At 39.6% G+C, this 25,672-nt stretch overlaps 1 protein-coding gene across 1 annotated transcript in view; it reads right to left on the bottom strand.

Moving 5' to 3' along the window:
- Positions 1–1,986: 1,986 nt before the first annotated feature.
- The window catches only part of CELF1 (CUGBP Elav-like family member 1), a 33,069-nt gene continuing 9,383 nt past the window's right edge, over positions 1,987–25,672 (bottom strand). Inside the window, exons 8-15 of the mRNA XM_050898043.1 lie at positions 24,667–24,748; positions 21,471–21,599; positions 17,241–17,243; positions 14,224–14,337; positions 13,859–14,044; positions 12,839–12,982; positions 11,060–11,228; positions 1,987–4,969 (exon numbers count right to left, since the gene is read on the bottom strand). Of these exons, the coding sequence (XP_050754000.1) occupies positions 11,101–11,228; positions 12,839–12,982; positions 13,859–14,044; positions 14,224–14,337; positions 17,241–17,243; positions 21,471–21,599; positions 24,667–24,748 (786 nt within the window). The 3' untranslated portion in view covers positions 1,987–4,969; positions 11,060–11,100. The remainder of the gene's footprint in view (positions 4,970–11,059; positions 11,229–12,838; positions 12,983–13,858; positions 14,045–14,223; positions 14,338–17,240; positions 17,244–21,470; positions 21,600–24,666; positions 24,749–25,672) is intronic.

The following is a 25,672-nucleotide window of genomic DNA, read 5'->3' as shown; positions in this document are numbered from 1 at the left end:
GACACTGACTACCTGTGCTGCTTTGAGAAAGTAATGGAAGAGTGATCATCAGTCTGTGGCTGAGGATAGCTCTGGTTCATACAAGATTCAGGTATGGCTTCTACAGTAAGTGATCCACAGTTTCTTCTCGGGAACTGCAAATAAGTAAGCCTGCAAGGTGCATCGAAACACCAAATTAGGGAATCTCACCTGTCATGCGGTGGAGCTATACACATAGTGTAGCTAATCACGCAGTCACTTCTTCAGAGTGACCACACTGAGCTGCTTGTCCTCCTCCCCATTGCTCTTCATAATGTATCCCTGGTGACTCCTGGCCATATGAAGACAGCAGAACATGGCTGGTAAAGTCAGGAAGATTGGAGACTGGAGTCAAAACAAGTAGTGAAAGGTGGAGGTGGATGTGAGAGGAAAAAAATTTCTCCTATAACATTCAACATCAGGACTTAATCTACAAGTTTGTGTATTTCCTATTGATGTTGATAAATATAACAATTCATGTGAAATGCTGATTATTTTCAGAGATTAATACACTGGCTCTTAGTTGTAGTTTAATTGTCTACTGATTGGTGATGGCCTTTTAAATTACAGAAAAAACATTCAAAAAATAAAAAAGCCACCTACCCAGAGGGATCTAGTATCAGTTCCTTAAGATGCAACTGATGGAGCTTTGGCTGCGTAAGATGAGGCTAGCCAACATTTTGCACAAGCAGCAATCTTCCATCCTGCCTAAACAAACCCTTTTTCTGATTCAATTGTTTCTCTCCATCCTTCACTTCAGACATATCTGAACTGAAATCTCTCCAGCCTCCCTTCTCAACAGCTGCAAATTAACTGCAGGGATCCCAGCACTCTCTGCAACAGGTGGCTCAGCGCCTCGCTTCGCAATTGGTGCGCTGCAGGGAGAGGAATGCAGCACTGAATCCTGATGCTTGAAAGTGCTCTCAGATTTACAATCATGTAGGAAGTAATGGGGTGAAACAGAGTATGCCAGATAACAGAGGAAAAGGACACGGAGGAGAAACATGGCTGGCCTGAAAATGCTTGCAGTCTCTGAGATGCAAGACAGCAGAAGGAAGGAGTAACATCACTGAATTTTAGGAGCTTTCAGAAATGTGGCAGTCATGGCCATTGTGGTACTTTCCTTCTGACAGAGGCAATATTAATGTCAAACTTGTGGCAAGTTTCTAAATGAATTATGCTTTGCCTACACCAAATATTTATTTTTTTACAACTCATTTTATTTCAAATGATTAACATATCTTAGTTCTAAAAGCAAAGCAGGTAACTTTCACTTATCACAAAAACTGAGCTAGTAAGGAGTCCCAACACATTTGTGGTTTCCCTGTGTAGTATTTCCAGGATCAGGAGCACTGGGGACTGCAGATACCTTCCTGTTGCAGAACCAGGATAGGTTCAGCAAGCTTGGCCGTGTTCCTGGTAGGGGTAAGGAGGCAGTGGCGGGTACAGGGCGTGTAGGGGCGGTATGAGCTGGTGCCTATCTAATCCCACAGACCACCACGCACATGTGCTGTTCCTATATAGCTGAAGTCTGGTGTTATGCTGAAGTTATTTAGCCTTTGAAACACCATGAAGCACAGTGCACGGACATGCAAGTGGCTATGCAGCACCAATTCTGTGAGGCTGGCTACGCCTACACCTCTCTCCCCAGTGTATCACATTTGCATTATCCAAGATTCTCAGCTTTTCTGTATCTAATGTCTAAAGGGACTTGACTGCCAAATGATACAAAATGGAGGCTAAACAACCAAAAAACCTTTTCCATTTCTACTCAAAGTAGCTCATCTACATAGAGGTAGAAATCCAGGGCTATATTGTACATCCAAAACAAGTGGTATTGGGCCATGAAAATTTTTGTGGCTCACAGCTAAGAAACTGGAAGATAGTTCTCTCATCTCTCTCCTCATCTTCCCGCACTGGACCCAAAAAGAACCTCAAGTTTAAGACACAAATACAACACACAAGGACTCTTCTCAAACAGTTTAATAGCAAATAAACAAAGGAAGGTACCACACTTGGCATATACAAAATGACTTGTTGTCGGTGTGTCTGTGCAATTAAAACAGCTTTAAGTTGCCCTTTGGGACAAAAAAAAAAAACCAAAAAAACAACACACACACGAAAGGAAGAAAATTCCTTTAACACATACTCGCTCGTTCCAAACTTGTAACAAATCTTTTCATTTTTAAACCCACTACACAAACTCTGCGATCAGATCAGAAAAGCAACACGTGCTCCTCTGCTTTTTAAACCATTAAAGTAAAATCCGTAATTCTCTACAGAGTACAACACAATTTCACACAAAAAGACATTTTGTTTTGCAAATCAAAACAAGAAAAAAAGGAACAGCTCAAACAAGGTAAAGAAAAGCATTTCTACGACTGAACCACGACTTCGAGTTGATTAAATCCCATTACTGCAGAACAGACTCTACATTTGGTCATAGTGGCAATTTGTTTTCTCGTCACATTGTGAATCACTTTACATTGTTTTCTAGTAGAAAAGGCAAAAAACTGTACAAAACCCCTAGTGTTAAATACAATGTTTGTACCAATAAAAAAGCCCACAGGTTTGTCTCCAAAATGTAAATTTTCTTTTTAAATTATTCACAAAAAGCAGCCAAAAATCAGAAAGGCAGCTGCTGCTCCACTGTCTCAAATCCATTAAAACCACCACAGAACAATTAAAACAACCAAAGGAAGAAAAGGAAAGAAGAAAGGAAAGAAACATCCAACATTTGGCATTTTGGTTTTCTTCAGATATTTTTCCACAGGTTTCCCCAAGGTTCCTTATGGAACCAAATGCGCATGTACAGGAACGTATTGGCAGTTACTCAATACACTGCAGGGTATCAGTGCCCCCCACTGACACACAGCCCTGTGCATTCAGACTGTGGGACTAACAGCAGCCAGCCCGCAACCCTACGTCCCAAATAAACAAGTCTCTATCCTTTTTTCATCCAGCCTCACGCTTCACTCCCAGGTATATGTACCATATCCAAACATGTTCTGTCTTATAAGCAGATTAAGGACTGTCTACACAAGTCTAGCCAATATCTATTGAGAATATAGTATCCTCAGCCAACTCAGGAGCAGGATAGAAAAAAATCCTTTTGCATCTTTGCATTATCCCAAACACTGGACAAAAGTAAGATTTCTATCCAATCAAACACGATTTGTTTTCTCAGCAAAACCCCTTCTCCTGGGATTTCATTTCACGTTATTTTCTACTGTTAAGATACCTACACTAGCTTGCTTCTTCTTCTGACTGAAACTTCATCACAGCACACACTCTTCAGGTGCCTTCATCTAGAAGCTACACCCCAGTTTCTACCTGTGCAGATGGTATGTAGGGTAGGGGGAAGCCTGCTACCCAGAAAGCAGTAACCTGTTCTAGTTCATCCTGCAAGCCAGAAAAACTGCTTAGCTCATTACCCAATTAAAAACTAAACAAAAACTAAAAAATCTCCGTAGAGATTCCCCAGCTAAGGCCCTTGAGAAGAGAGCTGGGGATGGTACCCTGTTCAGGTAACAGCTTCAGAGGCTGTTATATTGTGCTTGTCACTTGGGAAAAGAGCCAGCAGTTGTAGGACCAGGTTTACAAATGCTTTCTCTGGGATATTTCAAACACTTTATTTCAAGAGCTAACCTAGATCCTTCCAGGATCCTGCCACCAAGGTCTGACTGATGGTATTAAACTGGGGCTGGACTTCACAAAAATGTGCCCTGAATTATACAAAATGCTCATAAAGAGTGTTTCAAAGGAGCCCTAGCTTCAGATAACTTTGGAAACAGAAATACTGTGAAGTTCCCCCACCTTCCTGCTCCCCAGCTATGCCCTTCCACCAAAACTTCCACTACAGGAACAGTGCAACCAAGCCCTCTGGGAGCCTCTGACAGCACTGGAGATGGAACAAGGTCCAGGTGCTCTGTCAGGCAGACAGTCTAAGTGCACAGGTAGATGCCCTCAGGTGGCTTCTGATCAGATATTTGTCATACCAAAAACACCAATTTAAAGGATACCTTTGAAACCCATTAAATTGCTCAGTTTTTGCACAAACTATAGAAAACAGAGAGGTGAAGGTGATATATACGAGGGTGTGAAGAAAACAGCAGGAAACATGCAAAACATTTCTGGGCACTATCTTAGTTTGAAAGATTAAAACAAAAACATCACATTTTGCTGAGGAGATTGCAGTTACAAAAAAACCAAACATGCCGGAGCTTAACAAAATACAACATCAACTTTGATCAAATTTTCACTGCAGACTGATAATCACACAGGGAAGCAGGGGGGGAAAAAAAAAAAATTAAAAAAATATCAATAAATGCCAGGGCAAAAGTGTAGCTACAATCAGAAGAAAATGTAGTTCAAGTGTTTTCTGTTGATGCCACTCAAGTCACAAGTTTGAACTCATAAAAACACATGCTGTCTCCTCAAGCACAGAAACCAGATCAGCAAAATGTGACTAGGAAGTCTCCTGAAAGATTGAGTCACACCATATAATTGACTTTTTCTTCAAAACTGTGTTTTTAAAACTAAGCACACAGAAAAAACTAAGCCTAGAAGGTGATTGGCTGTATGTTCACAGAAATACAAATACTCCACAAGGTATGCTAGCAAGGCTGCTCTGAAGACAATTACAAAGAATCAGATTCACAAAATCAAGTGGTTATCTTACGAAGGTCTAGAAAAATAGAAATTCTTTTATATTCAAATGCAAGTTTAAATATTCCCCTTCAGCAGTCTTTCTAGCAAAACCAATTTGGCAGCACAAAAAAAAAAAAAAAGAAAGAAACATAATAAAAATACACATCAGCATCAAAGGTCAACACAAGGTCAAAGGTGAGAGTTCAAGCATCAGAGAAGCTGAAGAGACAAGGATTTGGACGATGTACTTGAACGCCACATCGACATGCTTTAGGCACAACGATGAACAAACGGCAGGAATCTAGAAAAAAAACAAACCAGAAAGAGGGAGACCCACTGAGTTACACAGAGCAGTACATCCAAACACGGAGAGAGAGAACAAGAATGGGCACTGTACAATGAGATCTCCTGGGGAAGGGAGTTGACAGGGAAGGGCAGCACATGCCAACGATGGACAAGTAAGAGTTGAAGTACATGAAGGACACCAAGTAAACATCAAACTGCCAGAAACCAAATGGAAGCAGAGGCCTGGATTTCCCTCTCAACACCCAGTCGTGGAGCACTCCACAGCCTAGTGACACATTGATTAGCATGCATTCACCTTGCCCTGTGCCGTGTCTCCACTAGCGCTGTTTAGGAGAAGAATAGAGCAAGCTCCCTCCCCAGGAGACCAACTCCAAAAAATATGGCTCCAGGGCTAATATTTGCCCATAGAGACTGAGACCATGAGAGACAAGACAGAGGACACAAGGGATTCACAGGTGGTTTGGTTTGACGGCTGAGACTTTTCTTGCATCCTAACATGGGAAGTTCTTAGGCAGTGGTAGCCCAGGAAATCCACGTTCTTTCCTTCTGCTACAGTCCCTTCTCATTCCCTAGGAGCCCATGAAACTGGGGGTGGGTGATTTGGAACGGGGAGGGTGGGGGGGGGAATATTATACAAGACAAAAACTCCACACATTAGAGAAGAATTCCTTAAGACTTGACTGCAAGTTAAGACTTGTCCTAGCTGAGCACTTTTCATACCATTAGACCTGCACAGGGATTTTCCATTCCCAACCTTTTATATGAACAGCTCCCAGCTCCCTGACTTCGTGAGGAGGGGATTCTGGGCTCTGAGAAGCTCTACAGTCACTGTTGCCAGTTTGATGAGTAGAAAAAAATGTGTTTCCTGAAGCTTTCTTGAAGAGTTTATAAATAAAATAATTCTTATATTAAATGATATAAATACCTTTGTTTCCTCCCCTCAGCTTATGAACGACAAGAGACAAGGAACATTTTGGGAAGAATGTGGGAGGCAGGGGAGAGAGGAAGCAAGCTTTTTCTTTGTCGTCCCGTCCCCCCCATCTCCTGTTTGTGGCCTTATTCTTCAGCACATCTCAAAGCTGCTGATTAGAGACTAGAGAAAGGTGAGACTTGCATATTATCTTATAGCATTTATAGCACATTTGAGAATAGCAAGTGTTGCATTCTAGTTCCAAAGCAACAAGAAGCATGTTGTCCACTCAACCTGCAACACTCCACTTAGTGAGATTAATTACTCCACTGCTGAGATTAATTGCTCTTCATACTTTCCAATTCAGGGAAAGGACTTAGTATGGAGTTTAAACCAACCCCAGCAAACAGAGTACAACTGCAAGAGTTGCATTATTTCTACAGTTCTAGAAATACTCTAGATAGTTTGCAGACAGCTGTAAGATTTCAGTCCTAAACCAGAGAGGCAAATTCATCATGAACTGAGGCATGAGAAACAAAAAGAGGCATGAAATCAAGTGACATCTAAGCATGCACCACAGAAATTCTTTGTGTGATTTGTTTGGGTTTTTTTTTTGATAAGAGATTTTTCAAATATTTCACTTAGCAATTTTGAGGGGAAAGACTAAGTTTCATTAAAGCCCTGAGGAAGGACTGGCCTATGAGAGCAGAGCCATGAGATGCTGGGTAAGAACTTAATGACTTAGGGAAAGTCATTCCAATTTGTCCTTGTTTTATTCTCACAACTGTGCTAATTCTGCCTTCCGTGTTTTATATTTTGTAGTAGGTATGCTCAGGGATATATAACATCCTTATGTTTAAATGTTTGCAACAAGATGCTCTCAAAGCATTTTACATGTTCATAGTTGCACCCTTCATTTGCAATTTGCTTTATCCCAGTTGCTTTTAGATATTTCCAAATGAAATTGGAACAATTTCATTCTGCTTGGATGTTCCTCCCTAACTCACAACCATTAACAAGAAGAAACACTTCAGTTAACTCTATCATGCAAGCAGAATCTATCATGCTATGTGACCTTAAGTATTCAGATGAAAAGCTTTTTCCTTACAGATATATTTGCCGGTGAGAAATTTTCTGAGGCACCTATTTTCCAGATAGTAGTGCCCACAGCTAGTAAACTGCCTCACCATTAAAATATAAAGAGATATTCATCATCATTGTCTCAGATACTTTTGAAAAATTCCAATCCTCATTCTGTTTAGGATTAAAATTTAATCACTATATATATCAAAGGCATTGTCTAATAATGGAAGCTTTGTATTACTGGAAGAAAAAACTAAACTACAAAGAGATATCCTATTTTGGACTGTTGATTATCTAGGGGACTGAAGAACATATGATTTCGTTTACTATAGTACTTGATACTAAGTAGCATCAGCCTAAGACTTCAATTGTTCATAATACTTTCATCTTATTATGGCATATCTAGTAAAATCAAATGTCTTCTGAGAAGAAAAAATAAATCTATGAAGTAGACCATTTCCATCTTGTTTCTAAAAATAGGTAAGTACTTCCTGGTGGCACATGTAATATGGAATTCCATTTCATCAGAAGTCCTACTAGCTTTTATTGTAGAAAATTCAGATTCTTTGGTTTATGAGCATACAGAATACTTTGTCCACGTGGCTACTTACGCCAATACCTTCTCCAGTTTATTTGAACTCACCCAACTCTTATCATACTTATTTCCTACAGGAAATAAAGTATTTGACACTGATTTGATTTGCACTTGAATGAAAGCATGATAGGAATTAAAAAAAAAAAAATAAAATTTAGAAGCCCCAAGTCCCCAAAATCCCAGACTTTCCTGCCAATGAGTGAGGAAGAAAACTGGCTTAAGACTGGAAGGCAAGAAGAGCCGAAATCTCCAGAGTCAGTGGCAGCCACCAAACAGACACAGAAATGTTGACTTTATCTGATCAGTTCTGTTATTAGAAAAAAATCTGCCCAAGTCACAAACTTGATACATTTATTAACTTTGGCAACATATACATTGATACACCAAGAAAGGGAAATCTGAAACAAACACACAAAAAGGGCAACATCTTCAGCTGGTGAAAATTGATGCAGCTCTACTGAAGAGAGCAGAACGGCATTGATTCAAACCATCTGAGGATCACATCTTTTAAAATTTAACCTGCATAGATCTTTTTTCTTTTTCTTTTTGGCAATACTTATAGTTATGCCAGTAAGGCACAAGAGCTAGCCCAAGTTAGGTGTCAAGGTGATTATGTCTGGGAGGAGTCACTGATTTAACTAAGCCACAGTGTAAACTGGTGAACCTCCTAAAGTCAATAGGAGTTGCACCTATTTGCAACAATGCCAAGCTTGATCCATAAGTTACAGTATTGAGGACACACTATAGGATGCAGAAGCTAAAATATCTAATTTTGGGCGACTGAAATAACTAGTAAAGAGGCCAGAGCATCAGGTTAAAAGAAAAACAGGACAAAGGTCTCAGATAGTACAGTGGGGTAGGGTGCAAAGAAGGTAAGAGTGACTGTAGAGACCCCAGAGCACAGTGCTCTCCTCCACTGGTTCACAGCATTTGTCTTCCCCATTTAGCAGTTGTTGGGCTGCAAACAGGCCACCGAAAATCAGTAGTTTCAATCATGCACATCATTATGTGTGTAAAACAATCACATTCAGGATTCTACAAAACCCTGGCCTTTTTTTCCAGTGAAATAATTTAGGTAATAAATATTCTCCACCCTGGAGCGGTATAAAACTTCTATAAAAATAGAAACAACATTCTTGGTTACAGCAGGTTGCACTTGGAGCTGTTGCTCCCAACCATGTTTTTTTTTTTTCTTTTTTTTTCTTTTTTTGAAAAGTATATTATTTATAAAAAAAAAAATCCCATTATCACCCTGGAGGCCTTCACACTCCAACACTCTTTTCTCAGAAAACCAGGACACATCTTTCCCATCGTGCAGAATTCAAGTGTACATGGTTCGCTTAAGTGTATGTTTACGTTTCTAGAGAGATTCAAATAATTAACATAGAAGGGTACCACATGCCAGCATAACTGGGAAATTTGGCAATCTGGCCTTTGAACCTTTGCCACCACAAAATGATTTGAATAATACTGATAGATTTACCTGTTTGCCATCAATATAGACAGACTGGCATCAACTAACTGTTTCATTTTCAATTTAAGAATGGAAAGGGCTCTTCTTGGATGCTATAGGTCAGGCCTTGTACTTCTGAGGTTTGAGATCCCAGGGGACCCAGTCCCTGGGAACGCCTGACATTCCCAACAGACCACCGCACATGGGTGCGGATTCTGAACGTGATCTCAGGTTTGATGGGTTTAGTGCTCCTCCTGCTGGAGCAGAACAGAAAGTCCCAACCCTATGTCTGACCCACACACTCATTATTTAGCAGCTGGCTCCCAGATTGCAGTGTTAGCTGGTGCCCTGGGAAACAGCATCATGAACCAGGAATACAAAAAAAAAAAACAAGGAAAAGGAGAAAATATGAGGTAAATGGAACTTCTGTTAAAGACGCACAGAAATTGTAAACTTCCTCTTGTGACAGAGGTGGATTTTGGTGGTTATAAGATGAGACTCGACTCTGATTTCTTAGAACAACTCAGGCCAGAGTGTCAAAAGTCCTTTGAGCCCCCTAAAACCAGTGTATAACAAAGGCCCTTAGCAACGCATTAGCAATTTCACTAGTGTGCAGAAAAAGCGTGTGTTCATTGAAGGGGTGTGTTCAATTTTTCCTCAATATAGAAGATAACAGCTAGTACCAAAAGGCAGAATAAGACTGAACGGCTCAATGCTCTGCTCTGGTTCCACAGCTCCTGTGTTAGCCTGTTTTGCACTGGTACACATCACCTTAAAGGAAAACTGCAGTACAAAGAAATACCTAATTACTAGACCAAATCACTGCACAAATTGGTTGGTTTTTTTTTTTTTAAACAAGGAAGTTTTCTTTGCAACAGAGTTAAGACTGAGAAATTAAATTCTATGAGAACAGGTATGAAACAGGAGCCTCAAGAGCTGTGTTAGGGTTACTCTGGGCTTTGTATCTCAATTTAACAGTCATTTTAATAGAGAAACAAACAGCACTTACATTATGCTTATCAGAATGAATTCAAAGTAATACTCTGCAAAAAGGATATTATTCCACAGAAATAGGGAATGTGATGAACTGTTAAGAAGAAAAATTGTCAAAAAAATTCTGCAGGTTACCAGGGATCAAAAGTTTGTTTCCAGCCCCAGATGTATTCATCCAGACTAAGCTGTGTCTCTCTCTACCTTTCTACAAAACCTAGGTAAAGTACATAGGACGAGCTTTCTTAAATATGAAGAAATTCACTGCATCTCATTAATATTCAACTCTAAATGGACAGTGGAATTTTCTGGGCAGGGACATTATCTAATAATTTTATGAAGTGCTGTGTACATTCACAGTGCTATATAAACACTACTTTATATACAGCAAAAAAAAAAAAAATCACTGCAGTTTTCCTTTGGCTTGTTAATGTGTTCACCCTTCTAGCCTGTCTCCTGCTTTAGAGATGATTTACTAAATCCCCACCATGGCATATAGTTAAGGAAATTTCAAAAAGTGGATGGGGCATGACAAAGGCGACATGGAGTCGGTTCTTTGTTCACCCAGACTTGGATGGACTCAGTTCTTCTTCCCCATCTTTATTTTCATCAGCTGTTCTGTGTTATTTCTGCTTTCCCTTCTCCTCTCCCCCATGGCAGTGTGGTGTCAGTTCTGCTTCCCCTTCTCTTCTCTACGCCAAGGCAGTGTGGTGTCAGTTTCTGCTGCTCCCTTTAACCTTCCCTCCCCACCCCCAAGGAGCCGGCATTGGTCCTTCTCAACACACACTGGTTACAAACACAGCAAACTTCAAATAAGGGGGAAAAAAAAAAAAACAAAACAAAACCCTCAGCGATATGGCACCTAAACTCCAAAGTAAAACACTGGAAACAAAAGCACAAACTTGTCCTCCATCCGAAGCGGGATTCTCAGCAGAGGCTGCAGCCGAGTCTTCAGGGGAAGATGTGCCAGATAGAAGGCATGGATCAGCTTCCAGGACTGTAAAAACACAGCCTTAGGGCTTTGAATCACTAAGTGCGCTCCTCTCCAACTTACCAGAAGATCCTTCTCACTCCAGTCCCGGAGGGGAGGGGCGCTCAGTATGGCTTGCTGTCATTCTTAGAGCGCTTGAGCTGTACTTTCAGACGCTTCATGCCAATCTGAAAGCCGTTCATTGACTGAATGGCAGCCTGTGCAGAGACAGGATTGTCGTAACTTACAAAACCTGAAGAAAGGAAAATACATAATTACACCATGCCAAAGCTGTCCAGAACAGCTACTCACAATTGGAAATGCAGGTACTCAAAAGAGAGGCTTGCATGAAATGCCACTTCCAGAAGCTTACAACTGTTTTAGACTCTTCATAAAAACTTCATACTAAGGGCTCTCAGACAAAGCATTGCTTTCTGATGTATGGAACTTTGGCCAGAAGATATACAAAGCTCAGGAAATCAAAATAACATTTTCTAGTCTTCCAACAAAAATGAGTGCTGCTGTTTGTTTTATAAGAACTCACACCTGGGAGAAAAACCAAACCTGGAAAATGTTAATCTATATATGAAAGCTCACTGAAGATACAAGACTGAAATCACCCTCTTGGCATTATGGGAGTAGATTTGTTTGGAGTGAGGTAGCTGTCAAGGCAGTGTGGCACTTGCACCACTATTATGTTTAGGTTTCTTTTGGATGAAAAGTTGTGTATCATTCCAGGGAAAGAGCATCCTCAAAATAAGCTTCTCCAGGGTTCTGAAGGAACCCATTTTAAATAACTCCAGTCAATGGCTGGCATCACCACCTGAGGAGATCATTCCATATGCAGGTGTTAGAGCCTGGAGCTCAGCATATTTTTGTGTTCTCGCAAAGCATCAGATTGTCCGCATCTTTTGGCTCAAATACTAAAAAATACAGGATATTATGTAGGCACAAAGCTATCAAAACCATAGAAAAAGGCTCACCTCTTGTATTCCACCACAAAAAATCTCCATCTGTCAAAATAGTCACGAGAGCGTACAGCACTACAAAAATGCTACAACTGCTTGCACTGGGGTTTCAAAGTGAGGAAAATAAAACCATGAATCTTTCAGTCCACATGCGCAGCCTCCTACTACACAAGCTAAGGAAGAATACGTTCTTTGCTGTTTTGGCATCACAGACTTTAGCAGTTAACTGAAAATAATCTATCTGGATGGTAACAGTAGCGTGACAGGTTGTTTTATGGTTTTAGGATACACTTCCCACCCTGATGTGCCTCCCATCTAAATACACAATAAGCAGAGCAAAATTAGCATAAGAGATGCAACCAAAGTTAGGTAGTAAATAATAGCTGAAATGGTTTTACTATTACAAAGTTTTCAAGAATTAGGAGGAAGCTTTAAAAATTGCCTTCAGAGCATTTACAGAACATCAGAGTCAAATGCTCCTATACTATATGGTAGCCATAATAATTATATATAAAAATATTAATAGAAATAATTCATAATGATAATGTAGTAAGTAGTATATACAGCAACGTAAACAATTAGTGAAAAGACAGAACGGGGGAAGAGGAGGAACTATACCATGATTACAGTCTGCAAACACGAATCATAGTGAATTATCTAGGGCCAAAACAGTATAATGAGGCATAATACACGAAATCAGGAAAAGCAAAAAGTCACAATGAAAATCAGGAAAATACAGTTCACTGCTGGAAGAGTTCACATTGATTTATTTATTTTTTAGGAATATAGAGAAAGAGTCACTACTTGACTTAAAAGCTAGACTCGACAATATACTGGAAAAGAGATTATGAGAAAGAAGCCACCTTTCTACAGGTAATGATCAGACCCAACGTACCAAAACACTTGCTTAGATTGGTCTGCTTGTCAATGAAAACCTTGGCAGAGACGACATTTCCAAATGGCATGAACATCTGCAGCAGATCCTGATCCCCAAACTCCTGGGGGAGATGGTAGATAAACAGATTGGCTCCCTCCGGACCTTCAAACAACAAGTATGAATATAAATTCAGAAAGAGCATGGATAACAGGCCCACTTCACAAAAAAAAGGTGAAAGAGCCATTCAAGCCAAATTTTCTAGATAAAACAATGAAACTGCTGTTCGCATTTCTGTGGAGTACTTGATTCCAGAATAAATCAGCATGACCCTTTGCTGGGATTGATCATTCAAATAATTCTAGCTCTTTCTCACCGTTTTTGCTTGTAACTTCCACACTGCGTCAAAACTGGTTCACAGATCTTTGCTGTAATGAAAGCTGAACAATAAGTTTGAGCCCCAGATGCTGACTAAAACAAAAATGGCTATGCAAAGCTTGCAGCCCAAAGAAACTAAGTAAATCTCAATACAAAATAAAAGTAATAACATTATTTGTAATCTGACAGATTCTTTTCTAAACACCATCCTACATTCTGCTGAAAACTTACTCCTACATTCTTCATTACTTTACACTACATGTTAAATTGATTCTGAATCTGAGGAGTTAAGAGATTGGCATTAAGTATCTGTGGGAAGAGGTAAAGGACCAAGAAAACAAGATTAACAAAACCACAACTGATTCTCTGACAGTGGGTCGTATCAGGCTGCAGACTCATACTCTCCTGTCCTCCAAGAAAATGGAGGAGTACAATTACTAAGCATTTAAGACTAGAAAAATCCTGGGAGAAACTTCCTGTGTAAAAACTACTTTGGACACCCCTTAACATACAGACCTCACAGGTTTTCCTTCTTTATCTTCAGTAACTGCAGGATTCTAAAAAATGCCACCAAATAAAAGCTCTGCAGATAAGGTAGCTGCAAGGGTTGAGCTTGTCCTTTTGAAAACCCCTTTCAAGTTGTTTCTACAACTTTCTGCTTACCTTCCTTTTGACTTCCCGCTGCACCAATACTCTGCTGTGTTAAGAGACTCTGGTTATAGAGTGTGGGCAATGCAGCAGCAGCATATTGCTGGATTCCAGAATAAGCCTGCGTGAGGGCTTCCATTGTGCTACCTGTCCCATTTGAGAGACCACCACTGCCAAGTCCTCCATTTAAGGCTGCCATTCCTGTATAAGAAAGAGGAAATAAAGATGACCGAGTACTTCCACTGAGCCAGATCAATTACCTTTCAAATACTCTGCACTATTACAAAAAGCAGGGAGCAGAAAAAAAAACCCACAGAACTAGCACACCCTGAGGAGTGATAATCAGCTATTCCCCCAACCCATCACAACACATAGCTTACCTGCCAAAGAGCTAACGTTGAGGCCTGCTGTAGCCCCTGCCAGCGTCTGCAATGCTCCAAGAGAAGCCATTGGATTAACAGAGGAGCTGCTACTGGAGCTAGGTGAGGAACCTGCTATTAAAATAAGGTAATTAAACTTCAAGCAATATTTTTTGGTCCTGATGATTCAGCTTCTTCATTAAGTTATTTCTGTAGAAAAGGCTAGTAAGGAACAGATCAAGGCAACACAATATACTTTATGTCAAGAAAAAAAAAAAAATCCCAAACCCACACAACTTGATTGATCATACTGCTTATATCTTCTAATCCCTTCCTACATTTTTGAAAAATTTCTACTTCATCATAATGTCTACTCTTTGTAGCAATAATAATTTCATTAAGTGTAAGACACCTAGGATTCAGACAATATATGCATGTTAGCTAAACTTTGTACCTCAATGTAAGGTGACCAGCAGCAATGCCCGTTTCCTGCTGACTACAGTAAGAATCACTTGCTACATATTAACATCTATCCCTGAAACATCACACAAGGTGAAAGAGACCTGAAACACAGATACTAGGGTCATTAAAGAAAGCTCCAGTCAAACTGAACATACGGTTTCCCATACTGCCAGAACAGGAACTGCAGATGCCCAGACTGACACATGAAATAATTTTCCATTAAAAATCCTGCTGCAGCAGCTGGTGCTAGGGCCAAGAAAAGTCTTGGAATGTACATCCAAAATACATAGTCTATCCTCTGTTGACTGTGCCACTAACATCTTCAACCATGTTTACTCATTAAGAGAAGTCTACAGATATAGTACCTAGCAGACTAACAGCTCATATGGCCTGCCAAATTCTGCAACAGGTAGAGTTAGTTCTACAGAAACAGACATCAAAACCACGAGAAAAAGGTTTGCCAAGCTGGCATATCAAAAGAAACAGAAGTTCAAATTAACGTAATCTACAAAGATTATGGACATGATAAAATAAGAAAAGAATGGTATTTTTATGATTATATAGCAGTGGTTTTCCTAACAGGTTTGTGGACTACTTAGAAATCTGAAGAAGGTAGATAAGAAAAGCTATGCATATTGCTATTAACCCAGAAGTTTAAATTTACTGCACAAGATGCACCGGAAAATATTTATGGCTTCTACAAATTAAAAGATACTGAAGACTGGTGCTGTAGAGGCATCTTGTAGTCTACTTTCAAGAGGAATTTATCTGTCTGACCAAGTTGGTAACAGAAGAACTGAAATTCAGCCATTTTCAGTTTCCTTCGTGTTTTTGTGATTCTCAGTTATGCTGTGTACATCCATTAAAACTTTTAAAATAATTGTTAGCATCTTTCAAGCAGATTCACACACACACTACATATTCACCACTGCATATATGTGGCACAAAGTCTCTGCTGGAGTGGAATATGGTAACAATTTAAATGGAATACAGCAAACTTGCCTAACAAGCCCCAGCAAAAGCTGTACCTAACAAAAGTAGTCATATCTAATAAAAGCTGCGTGAGAACCCAGGGAGCTGCACTTCATATCACTGTTCAGTTTTTGTATTGACAGAGGAAATGACAAATCTCCTCTAGGAAAACTTCTAGACAAACTCTCTTAACAAGTCAGAAATTGAAAGACAATGTCCCAAACTATATTTTAAGACGCTTACTCTGAATAAAAGGAGACAATTCCCATCTTACTATCAGTAGCATATTAACTGTTGTAAAAATACAGAGAACAAGTTACAGTATAACCCTCAAGTTGCTAGAAAAAAATAGCACAGCTGGCTGAATAAAAGCCAGCATTCAGAAATGATACAGCTGCCTTGACTTTAGAGTATCACTTGTTTCTGCAACACTTCATTGCTAATCTGCATAATTCAAAAAGACACTACATTTGACAGATGAGAACACCATTTAAAAAAAAAAACACCACCACAACAAAATAGTAGTGGTATGGGAAAAAAAGAATGAAGCCAAGGCTAGAGAGCATGGATGCCTTCCCTACTTTAAAAAGGTTGTGATTTTAAATAAATTCATTTAAACCACTAAAAAAAAGCTGAACACACAGTTATTTTAGTTTAGCTGACTTTATCAGAAATCTCTTTAAGCAAAACAAGAAATACTTTAGTACTGAAAACGCCAAGAAAATTTAACACTGTTTGGTTTATTTTCTTTATCATATGTATATAGGAATTGCTGTACTGAGTCAGCACCCCATTTCTGATGATGACTAAAGGCAGATAAATAACAGTAGAACAGAAATACAGGGCAATTACAAAGGAATAATTCCTAGGTACAGTCTCTATACCAACGCAGCAATTTGCGAATCTAGGATTTTTTCAGCCAAGGGCAATGTCTTTGTATTAAAGTTACGATTTTCATTCATTAATTTCAGTGCATTTTGAACACCGAATTGTTTGACTGTACAATGTTCTAAGGCACGAGTTCTGCAATTTAATCATGCACTATGGAAAGAAATAGCTCTTCTTATTTCTGAACCGTCAGCTGACAACTTCACCTGATATCCTGTAATTCTTGTCTTGAAATATCTAACGACTGGTCTTTCCCTATTTGTCCTCATCACAACACTAATATATTTGTAGCCTTCAATCATATCCTCCTCCCATGTCAGTCTTCTATTTTTCAGGCTCCCTCATTGCTCCTACTTGGAAAGGAGTTCCACAGCTCTAGTCATCCCTTCTGTTCTTCTGGGTTTTTGTGTATTATTTTAGATCAGAAAACAGCACACAGTAATGGGGATGGAAAAGCAATATAGCTTTACACATGTTCTTTACTCCATCCCTAATTCTTAACATTGTTTCTGTGCGGTTTTTGGTGGGTTGTTGGGTTTTTTTTGTTTGCTACTGACGTTATATTTTCTTAGATCTATCTACTGCGTTATACCAGTCAAAAAGGCTAACTCTAAGAGAACTAGCTGAAAATACCTGAAAAGGTTTTCAGAAAATCTGAATATGTAGTAAAGAACAGCTAGGAAAGATAACGAAACTTGGACAAGGACATCAACTACCAACTTGTGGAGGCAGGTAAACTCAGGGAACAGTAAGTCTATTCTAATTCAGTCATCTAGCTTCCAAGCAATGAGCTAAAGACCACTAAAATTCAGGCAATGAATCTGACTGAACTTGTCCTGGTTTCGGCTGGGACAGAGTTAACTCTCTTCTTAGTAGCTGCTATAGTGCTGTGTTTTGGATTTAGTGTGAGAATACTGTTGATAACACACTGATGTTTTAGTTGTTGCTAAGTAGCGCTTATCTTAAGCCAAGGACTTTTCAGTTTCCTATGCTCTGCCAGCAAGCAGGTGTGCAAGAAGCTGGGAGGGAGCATAGCCAGTACAGCTGACCTGAACTAGCCAAAGGGGTATTCCATACCATGGAACATCATGCCCAGTATATAAACAGGGGAGTTGGCCAGGAGGTGCGGATCACTGCTCAGGCATCAGTCAGTGGGTGGTGAGCAACTGCATTGCGCATCACTTGTCTTTTCTTGGGTGTTATTTCTTTTTTTTGTTGTATTCCTTTTCATTACAATTATTATTATTCCTAGTTAGTAGTGTATTTTATTTTTACTTTAGTTATTAAACTGTTCTTATCTCAACCCACGAGTTTTACTTTTTTTCTTTCCTCCTCTCCACCCCACTGGGAGGGGGAAGTGGCTGCGTGGTGCTTAGTTGCTGGCTGGGGTTAAACTGCGACACAACTGTACCGGAATTAGTTCCGGTAAAAGCAAAAAGACTATGATGTCTCTGAAAACAATTTTGCTGGAGACACACTAAGGCCAGCAAAGTCACCTAGTGTTTGCTGGACCTTTGATGGTTGCCTTTGAAAGAAGGAGAAATGGAAACATACTTCATCTTTTGCAACCGTTCTATTTTGCTCTGGAGCAGACAATTCTTACTGATGTCTGAGTCAAAGATGGCAGACAAGACACTCCCATCCTGAAATACTTCTGTAATATTTTCTTGAATGTCCCTTTCACAAACTAGTGGTTTAAATGAGTTTATCTAATGCCACAGTCTCTGTAACATGGATTACCTATAGGCGGATGCAGCAGCAGTCTGTTCAGTTCCAAAGAGCAGCTGCTTTATTGCAAGGTTGAAGGTTTTGCTCCATCCTATTCTACATCAAAATACACAACACTGCTTGGAAATAGCTAAACAAAGTCACCTGAAATGAGTAGGAAGACAGCACAACCAGCACAACAACAATACTTAACACCTCTGAGTTCAACCATTCTGACATGTAACCTATCCATAGTCCACACTCCGCACTTTGTGGACTTCCAAGTTCCCCAAATACAAAAGATATCAGTGCAGATGAACGAAAATCAAAAGGTAACTATGCATAATGATTGTCTGGATTTTTCCACTAATTATGCAATTTGAGGACAATTTGGGAGAGATGTCCAAATAAGCATCAGGTGAACATTTGGATGACAGATGGATAGAAGTCAAGCTGGTAGTCATCTTATCTGCAGTTAGGTTTAAGGGGTTATCACAGTAGATGTTGCCATATGTCCCACAGACAAGGAAGGTGTTTATTAACACATGGTACTGAACAGCTATATACTGAGTTTTTTCAAGGTCTAGATATGGTTCAGGAGGAATGCTCTGAATGTCTGGAGTCCAACAGCCTTTTATGTGAATACATAGTGTGAAAGCACATATAAATATTCATCAAAAGAGAATTTCAAGTTTGCTTTTATAAGAGATAATAGCTAGTTCAGAGTAAAGAGTTAAAAAGCTGTATAATTACAGGAAGTATCATGAGACTGAATGTTGTCTGTACACATTGAGGCTTCCCCTCCCCCCAATTTAAGTACAGTTTTAAAAAGTGAAGCATACTGAAACTGTTTCAGAGTTTGATGTCAGTGACTACATATAGACCACATATCCTCCAGAACTTTTTCTTTCTTTTGAACAAAGCTAATCTCTACTCTTTAAAATTATACTTGAAATTAAGTTTAAAGAGCAATACAATAGTGACTGCTTCATGTTACAAGCCTGTGAAGAGTGAACTGACTGATACATCTGTATAGGATATTAATTCAAATGACCCATCATGATTACTTGATTGTTGACACACAATCATTTATTGATATGACTGGTGATCGGAAAGTTGTTTGGATTCAGCACAGAAGGTACTTAAAAATGGACGGCTCCCCACCCCCTAGCCCCTCCACCAGCATGACCAAAAGTGGAAGAGAGTCCTGAAATATCTCTCTCATCAAGGGAAAAGGAACGTGCAGAGTGCTGTGGAACAGCCAAAATTCACGGAAGGGAAACCGATCCCAAAGAACCACACAATAGTAGCATAACCTCAGTTGAAAGGGACTTCTGTGGATCATCTAGTCTAATGGTCTGCTCAGAGCTGGTCTAACCTCCAAGTTAGGTCAGCCTGTTCAGAGTCCTTTCCAATTGCATTCTTAATCTCTGAAATGATGGAGATTCCACAGCCCCTATGGCACCTGGTTCCTGAGCTTAATCACTCTCACCATTAATTTTATTTTTCTTTTATATCCAGTCAGAATTTTCTCTGTTGCAACTTGTGTCCGTTGCCCTTGTCCTTTCACTGTACACTTCTAAGAGGCCGTCTCTGCCTTTTCTAGCACGTCTGGCATTTGAACTTCACAACCTGCCAGTCCCTTTCCCCACCTCAAGAAATCAGAGAACAAACTTGCTCTAGTCAGTAGACGAGAGAGCCAACAAGGAAATCTTAGTTCCAAATGCCAGTCACAGCTTAACCTGGCAATTCCAGCTCTGCTACTGCATGAGGAAACATGGGAGAAATTCTCAGGTATATTCACCTTCCTGCTTTCTCTACGATGAAGAAGCATTAGTGGGTTATAAATACAGCTCTTCTATAGCTTCAACTCTTTGTTGTTTTTTTTTAATTATAGAATAGGATACCATAGCTGGGAGTCAAGATAAATTTTGAAATTTTAATCTTTAAGGATTGCAGACCACAAAGTTTTTATGTAAAAAAACCTGTCCAGCAACAGAACACACTTTGAACTGAATTCTTTCTTGGGGATTTCTCTAGGTAGAAAACTGTGCAAAGCACCCACGGTTTAACTCCTGATCATGTGACATAAAGTTTTCTAAACAGCTTTTCCTTGTAATCTCTTTATAATCTCTTAGTCCAGCTCCTTGGTCCTCCTACACAATACAAAAAGCTACCTGTGGAAATTTAAAACACCCCCCAAACCCCTTTGGTCTCTCACAATCACAGGTGAGGATGTCAAGTCTGTAGGCTGGATTTCAAAACTGGATAAACAATTTGGCTTTTTATGAAAAACAAAAAAACCAAACCCAAACCCAAACACCACGCTGTAGATGCTGGAAAACTGACACTCTGAAAATACAAGGTCTCCCTTCCCATGGCAGGATTTAGAAATAACTGAAAATAGGATAGAAATAACTGAGTAGGATACTGATCCTCATTTGTGGTAAAAACTGAGCATGTCTGATGTAAGCACAATTTAATTTATTTTTTGGGGGTTTTGTTTGCTTGTTTTTTGCATTTAATGATCACATTTAACAATAAGGCAGCAAAAGAACACTACTTGGACATTCTAGCCTCTCTGGATAATGCACATAACCTAAAGTAAAAAAAAAAAAAACCCAAACAAACAAACCAAACCACAAAAAAACCCAGAAGAGCAAGATACTGATTCTTATGTGTAACTCATACGCTCAGTTCTAGATAACCACTTTCCAATAAATGTACTAGGGGTCTGTTTATTCTACTTCTATGAGGTAGTTATAGTATCCTTGTCTTCATTAATGCCAGAGGCATATAAACTGTACTGTTCTAGTGCACAGAATGCATTACTTCATGCTTAAGGCATTTTCTACCTCCATGTCCAGAGGAACAGCATACATCTGCCACAGTACCTGCCTAAAATCACAGAAAAACCGAGTATGTGATGAGGTTGTAATAATGTGACTGGAAAGAGGTCACCTACCTTTCTGCTTCATGATGACCTCAAAAATTCTTTTTACTCTACATTAAGCTGACCATTTGGAAGAAGGAACACAGCAGGTTAAAAAAGCCTTTGCTGGTGGCAAAGATATCTACCCTAAACAAAGGCCAGCGAATCTACTAACAGAACTGCTTATCTATTAAAGAATCAACATGAAAGTGACAAAAAGCGATAGACAAGACAGGTGACATCTATCCTGAAATGACTCCTAAGGCAATCCATGTCACAACACACTACAGCATAGGCAGTCTCTTACCTGAGCTGGTGAGCACACTCAGGGGACTGCTGGAGGAAGTGAGTGCAGCAGTACCACTTGGTGTATTCTGAGCTGCACTGGCCGCAGCTGCTAATGCAGCCAGGTTCTGTAATTGCATCGCATTCAGTCCTGCAACACAATGAAGAATGCACAGAGTTTCTCCTATAATAGTCACAATCATCCAAGATTAACAGATCCAGCAACCTCAGCACATCACAAGGGAGTAATGGGAAGGAGCTCAAAAATGACAGGCTTAATACGAGTTACGGATCTTTTCTACATTGCGATTCCTTGTTGTAACTAAAAAAGTTTTTCTTTGCCCAGATAGATGAGTTTCAGTAATAGACCAGGTAGTCATCATCCCAGATGTAGACTCCAGACTACAGAAATTTTCAAGCAGTGTTCTCTCCAGTCACAAAAGCATAGCAGCTTTAACTGAGAGTTAAGCCAGGGTCTGACAGCTCATCTGCAAGCTAGAGAACTTGTCTAGACATGAGGCCAACAACCTCATCTTCTCTTGTGTCCCTCCACTCTCTTTGTATGGGAACAGTAATAACTGCAGAATTCTTTCAACAAGGCCTACACACCACAGTGGCTACAAAGTCACACCTTTAATCCACCATCAGCTGAGTATCAGCACGTTTTATTTGGTCCCCTTGGCAGCCAAGAAGCAACAGTCAATTGTGAGACAGTGTTAAGTGGCAACTCTTGACCGCAAGATCAGCCAAGGTATGCATAGGCTAGTCAGCTGGTCAAACAAAAGTGGTAAGGAAAATGGGAACCATCAGGCATGTTGTGGGTAAGCAGCCAGGAATACTGCAGGGGGAGGAAGGTATCCCTGTGTTGATGAACTTTTAATGGTCAATTTACTCATCTGACTCTCCTTAATTTTGAGTCATAATTTTTGAATGACACCATTCGGTCAGTACTGACACTGTAGTTTGCCCTCTTTTCCTGCCATGAGATTATCATTGATATCAATGATCTTCTGAATTCTGTATTTTAGCCATCCTTTGGTAGGCTAGCTCCATTCTTCCAATTCTGCCTCTTTTCCCTTTTCCCTTATTTCCCTCTTTTGTCTCTACCTTTGCTTATTCTAACAATTCCTCCTCTTTTCATCTGACTTCAGACAATCTCTAGTAATTCTTCCCTACAAAATTAAAACCAAAATTAAATTAATCACCATTCATATAACAACATCAAAACGTCCTAGGCAGATGTGGCACCTCATCTTTTGGATGCTTAGTAAGTACTTGGTGACAAAGCACATCTCTCAGATACTTAAATGACAGAACTGAGATTTTAATTATGTAAACAGACAACATAAGAATGTAAGTGACAATGCAGTATAAACTATTTATTTTCTAAAAAACTTCTACTACCTTTAGCATAGTTCGTTTGGGTTTTTTTAATCTTTTTTAATTGTTTTCTCTTTGTGACAGGGTCTGTTTCCCTAACCACATTTAGTGCCTGAAACAAGAGGATTCTGCCTTTATTTAGATTCTCAAGGTGCCATTGTAACATAAAAGCATGAAGTTAAAACCAAAAAGTTGTATTTTTTGTTTTTACTGTGCTACAGAGGGTTAAAAGTGCAAGTGTTAGAGTTAGTGAAGAACAGAGCAGCTTGCTTCCTTTCTGAAGCAGTTTGGCATGTGTGCACTGCACCTGTCCTCTTGTCATCACATTGTTTTCCCATCTGCTTTCACACAGGGTCAAGATTAAATTTTGTAGACAAAGTCTGATATAGTTTGGGATCTAATTACCTACTTAATTTTTCTTTCTATGAATTTCAAGAAAGGACATCAGCTGAGGTATTAACAGGACTTTGAAACTAAAACTCTGTGAAGAATCACAGACTTGGAGTAATTCTTTCAAAACACCATGCAACATGCTATTTATACGTCTCAGTTCTCAATTTTAAGATTTTTTTTTTTTAAATAGTGAAGACAGAATTACCCTGGAAATCTCATAGGCAACCTCAGCTAGTTAGCCCCTTCCCCCTGCCCCAGTCCTTGTTGTAGTAACAATTAACATGAACTGCTGTACTGTTTTTCTCCTTTGTTATCACTTGCTTTTAAACAGACACAAGAGGGGGAAAAAAAACCAGTATCATGCGCATAACAAAATCTATTCTAGATCACCACCACACAGGATACTAGTGAAACTGATTTTTAAATAATTGCTTTTGGCAAAAGTCTTAGATCTAAGAGCTCTGAAGAGGTCTAACATGAAAAAAGTAAACGTAAGAAGCTAATGTTAGAATCAACCTCAAGCACAAATCAAAGTTCTTACAATCGAAAACATAACACTTTGCAAAAGCTTGTAATTGTTACTGATGGGTGTACCAACAAAAGTCACATGTACAAAGACACTTTAATTTCTTAACACTTTTAGATCAACCTCTGCACAGACGAGGCATGTAATATTGTGAACTACTGTACAGCTCCAGGAGGCAAATTTTAAAAGCTTAAAATGTTCAGTATTAAAACCAAAACTATAGTTTTTCTGCCAGCAGAATTTAGAGAATGTGGTGAATGGAGTTACTAACATGTATTTTGTTATTCCCCACCCTGTGAAGACAGAAGAGACAATCAATTTGCAGCCCCAATACTGCTATACTTAGTGAACATTCTGACTAGCAGGCCACAGCAAGGAATTTGTCTCATGCCTATTAAGCTGATATTTCCCTAACAGCAATGATGTAATCAATCGTAATTCAAATGAAGGAATTAAGGAACCTGAATGAAGGACTAGTTCACATTCCTACCAACACTGCATTTTCAACTTTGATGTATTTAGAACAAAGAATTTAAAACGGGACCTAAGAATCCATTATCACTGAAACACATGCATTAGTGCTTACTTCAAAACACAATGCTTCACATATACACCTGTTTGGATGAAAACAAATATGCAGAGCCATCTTTTTGTACCCATAAGGGAAGATAATTTTAAACGCCAGAGGTAGGGGAAATTACCAGCATACCACAACTTACCTTGGGGACAATGGTTAACTAAGATTAAGAAGGAACATCCACACTTGTAGCAGAGGATTCCTGTCATTCCAAAGGAGTGGGTAAACTCAGGACTACTTATTTCAAATGAGGTTAATGTGTCTACAGCCTTTTGGCTACTTTCTCTACCCTCCTCCTCTTTTCTTTGGCACTGAATTTGTCTTCTGGTGGAAAAAACTCACCTCCCATTGGGTGGAGGCTGCTCAATGTGTTCAGGTTCCCAGATGACGCAGCTGCTGTCTGCTGAAGGAGCTGCAAATAAAGCTAGACATTACACCAAAAAACAAAACAAGAGTGAGAGTGAGGGCTGGCTCCGCTTCTGGGAGAAACTGCATCACACCACAGCCAGAGCGCCGTCACAAAGTGAATTCCCACTGCCCATACACCACATCATAGCAAAGCATAAAGAGAATTCCCCTTACACAATACAGCCAGAGCACCACCATAGTGAAAATCCACGTTGCCCATGCATCACATTGCAGCCAAAGCAACAGCACAATGCTTTCCTCACTCAACATAATCAATGTTGAGGGAAGTTTATAGCTAATACACCAAGACAAAAACAGTAAAATCAGTAGTGAGAGAACTCCTATTGAAAGCATCTCAGGCAGGATTGCCACCCCTAAGGATACACTGCCTCAAGCCAGACTTTACAGCTGACACTGCCAGCACAGGCCAAATGGCAAATGGCATACCAAAACCAAAGAGCCACTGTGAGAGGGAACTCCCTCCACTTTCCTTAAGCACAGCAGCCATGAGAGAAATTTCAAGCCTCAGCTCAGAAGCTATTTAGAGGGATTTCCTACTCCTTTCTTCATTAACTAGGTTATAAAAAATTCCAATCTACCAAACCTAAAGCAGTAGTAAAAGAGAATGCCCCCACTTCAACAGTACACCATACCAAGAAGATGAATTTTTCCTTGTCTGTTCCCCAGACCTTATATTGCATGAATACAGTTCTCATAGCTACCCTGGCAACCCACATGAGCCAGAGCACATCAGTTTATGAAAAGCTCACCCTTTAGGGACCCAGCAAAATCAACTAAAATCAGTGACAAACAGCAGACTACCTTCTGTTCTGTCATTTTTGCTAAAGAGAGTAGTTCCTCTCTGTTTTCCGTGGGTTTTTTTTACTGTGCACTGTCATCTGCTTGGTGCTTCCAACCTAATCACCTTTTCTATTTGGAC

Source organism: Gymnogyps californianus, chromosome 5, assembly GCF_018139145.2.
Source record: "Gymnogyps californianus isolate 813 chromosome 5, ASM1813914v2, whole genome shotgun sequence".
Classification (NCBI taxonomy): domain Eukaryota; kingdom Metazoa; phylum Chordata; class Aves; order Accipitriformes; family Cathartidae; genus Gymnogyps; species Gymnogyps californianus.
This window is presented reverse-complemented; position numbering and strand designations above follow the sequence as displayed.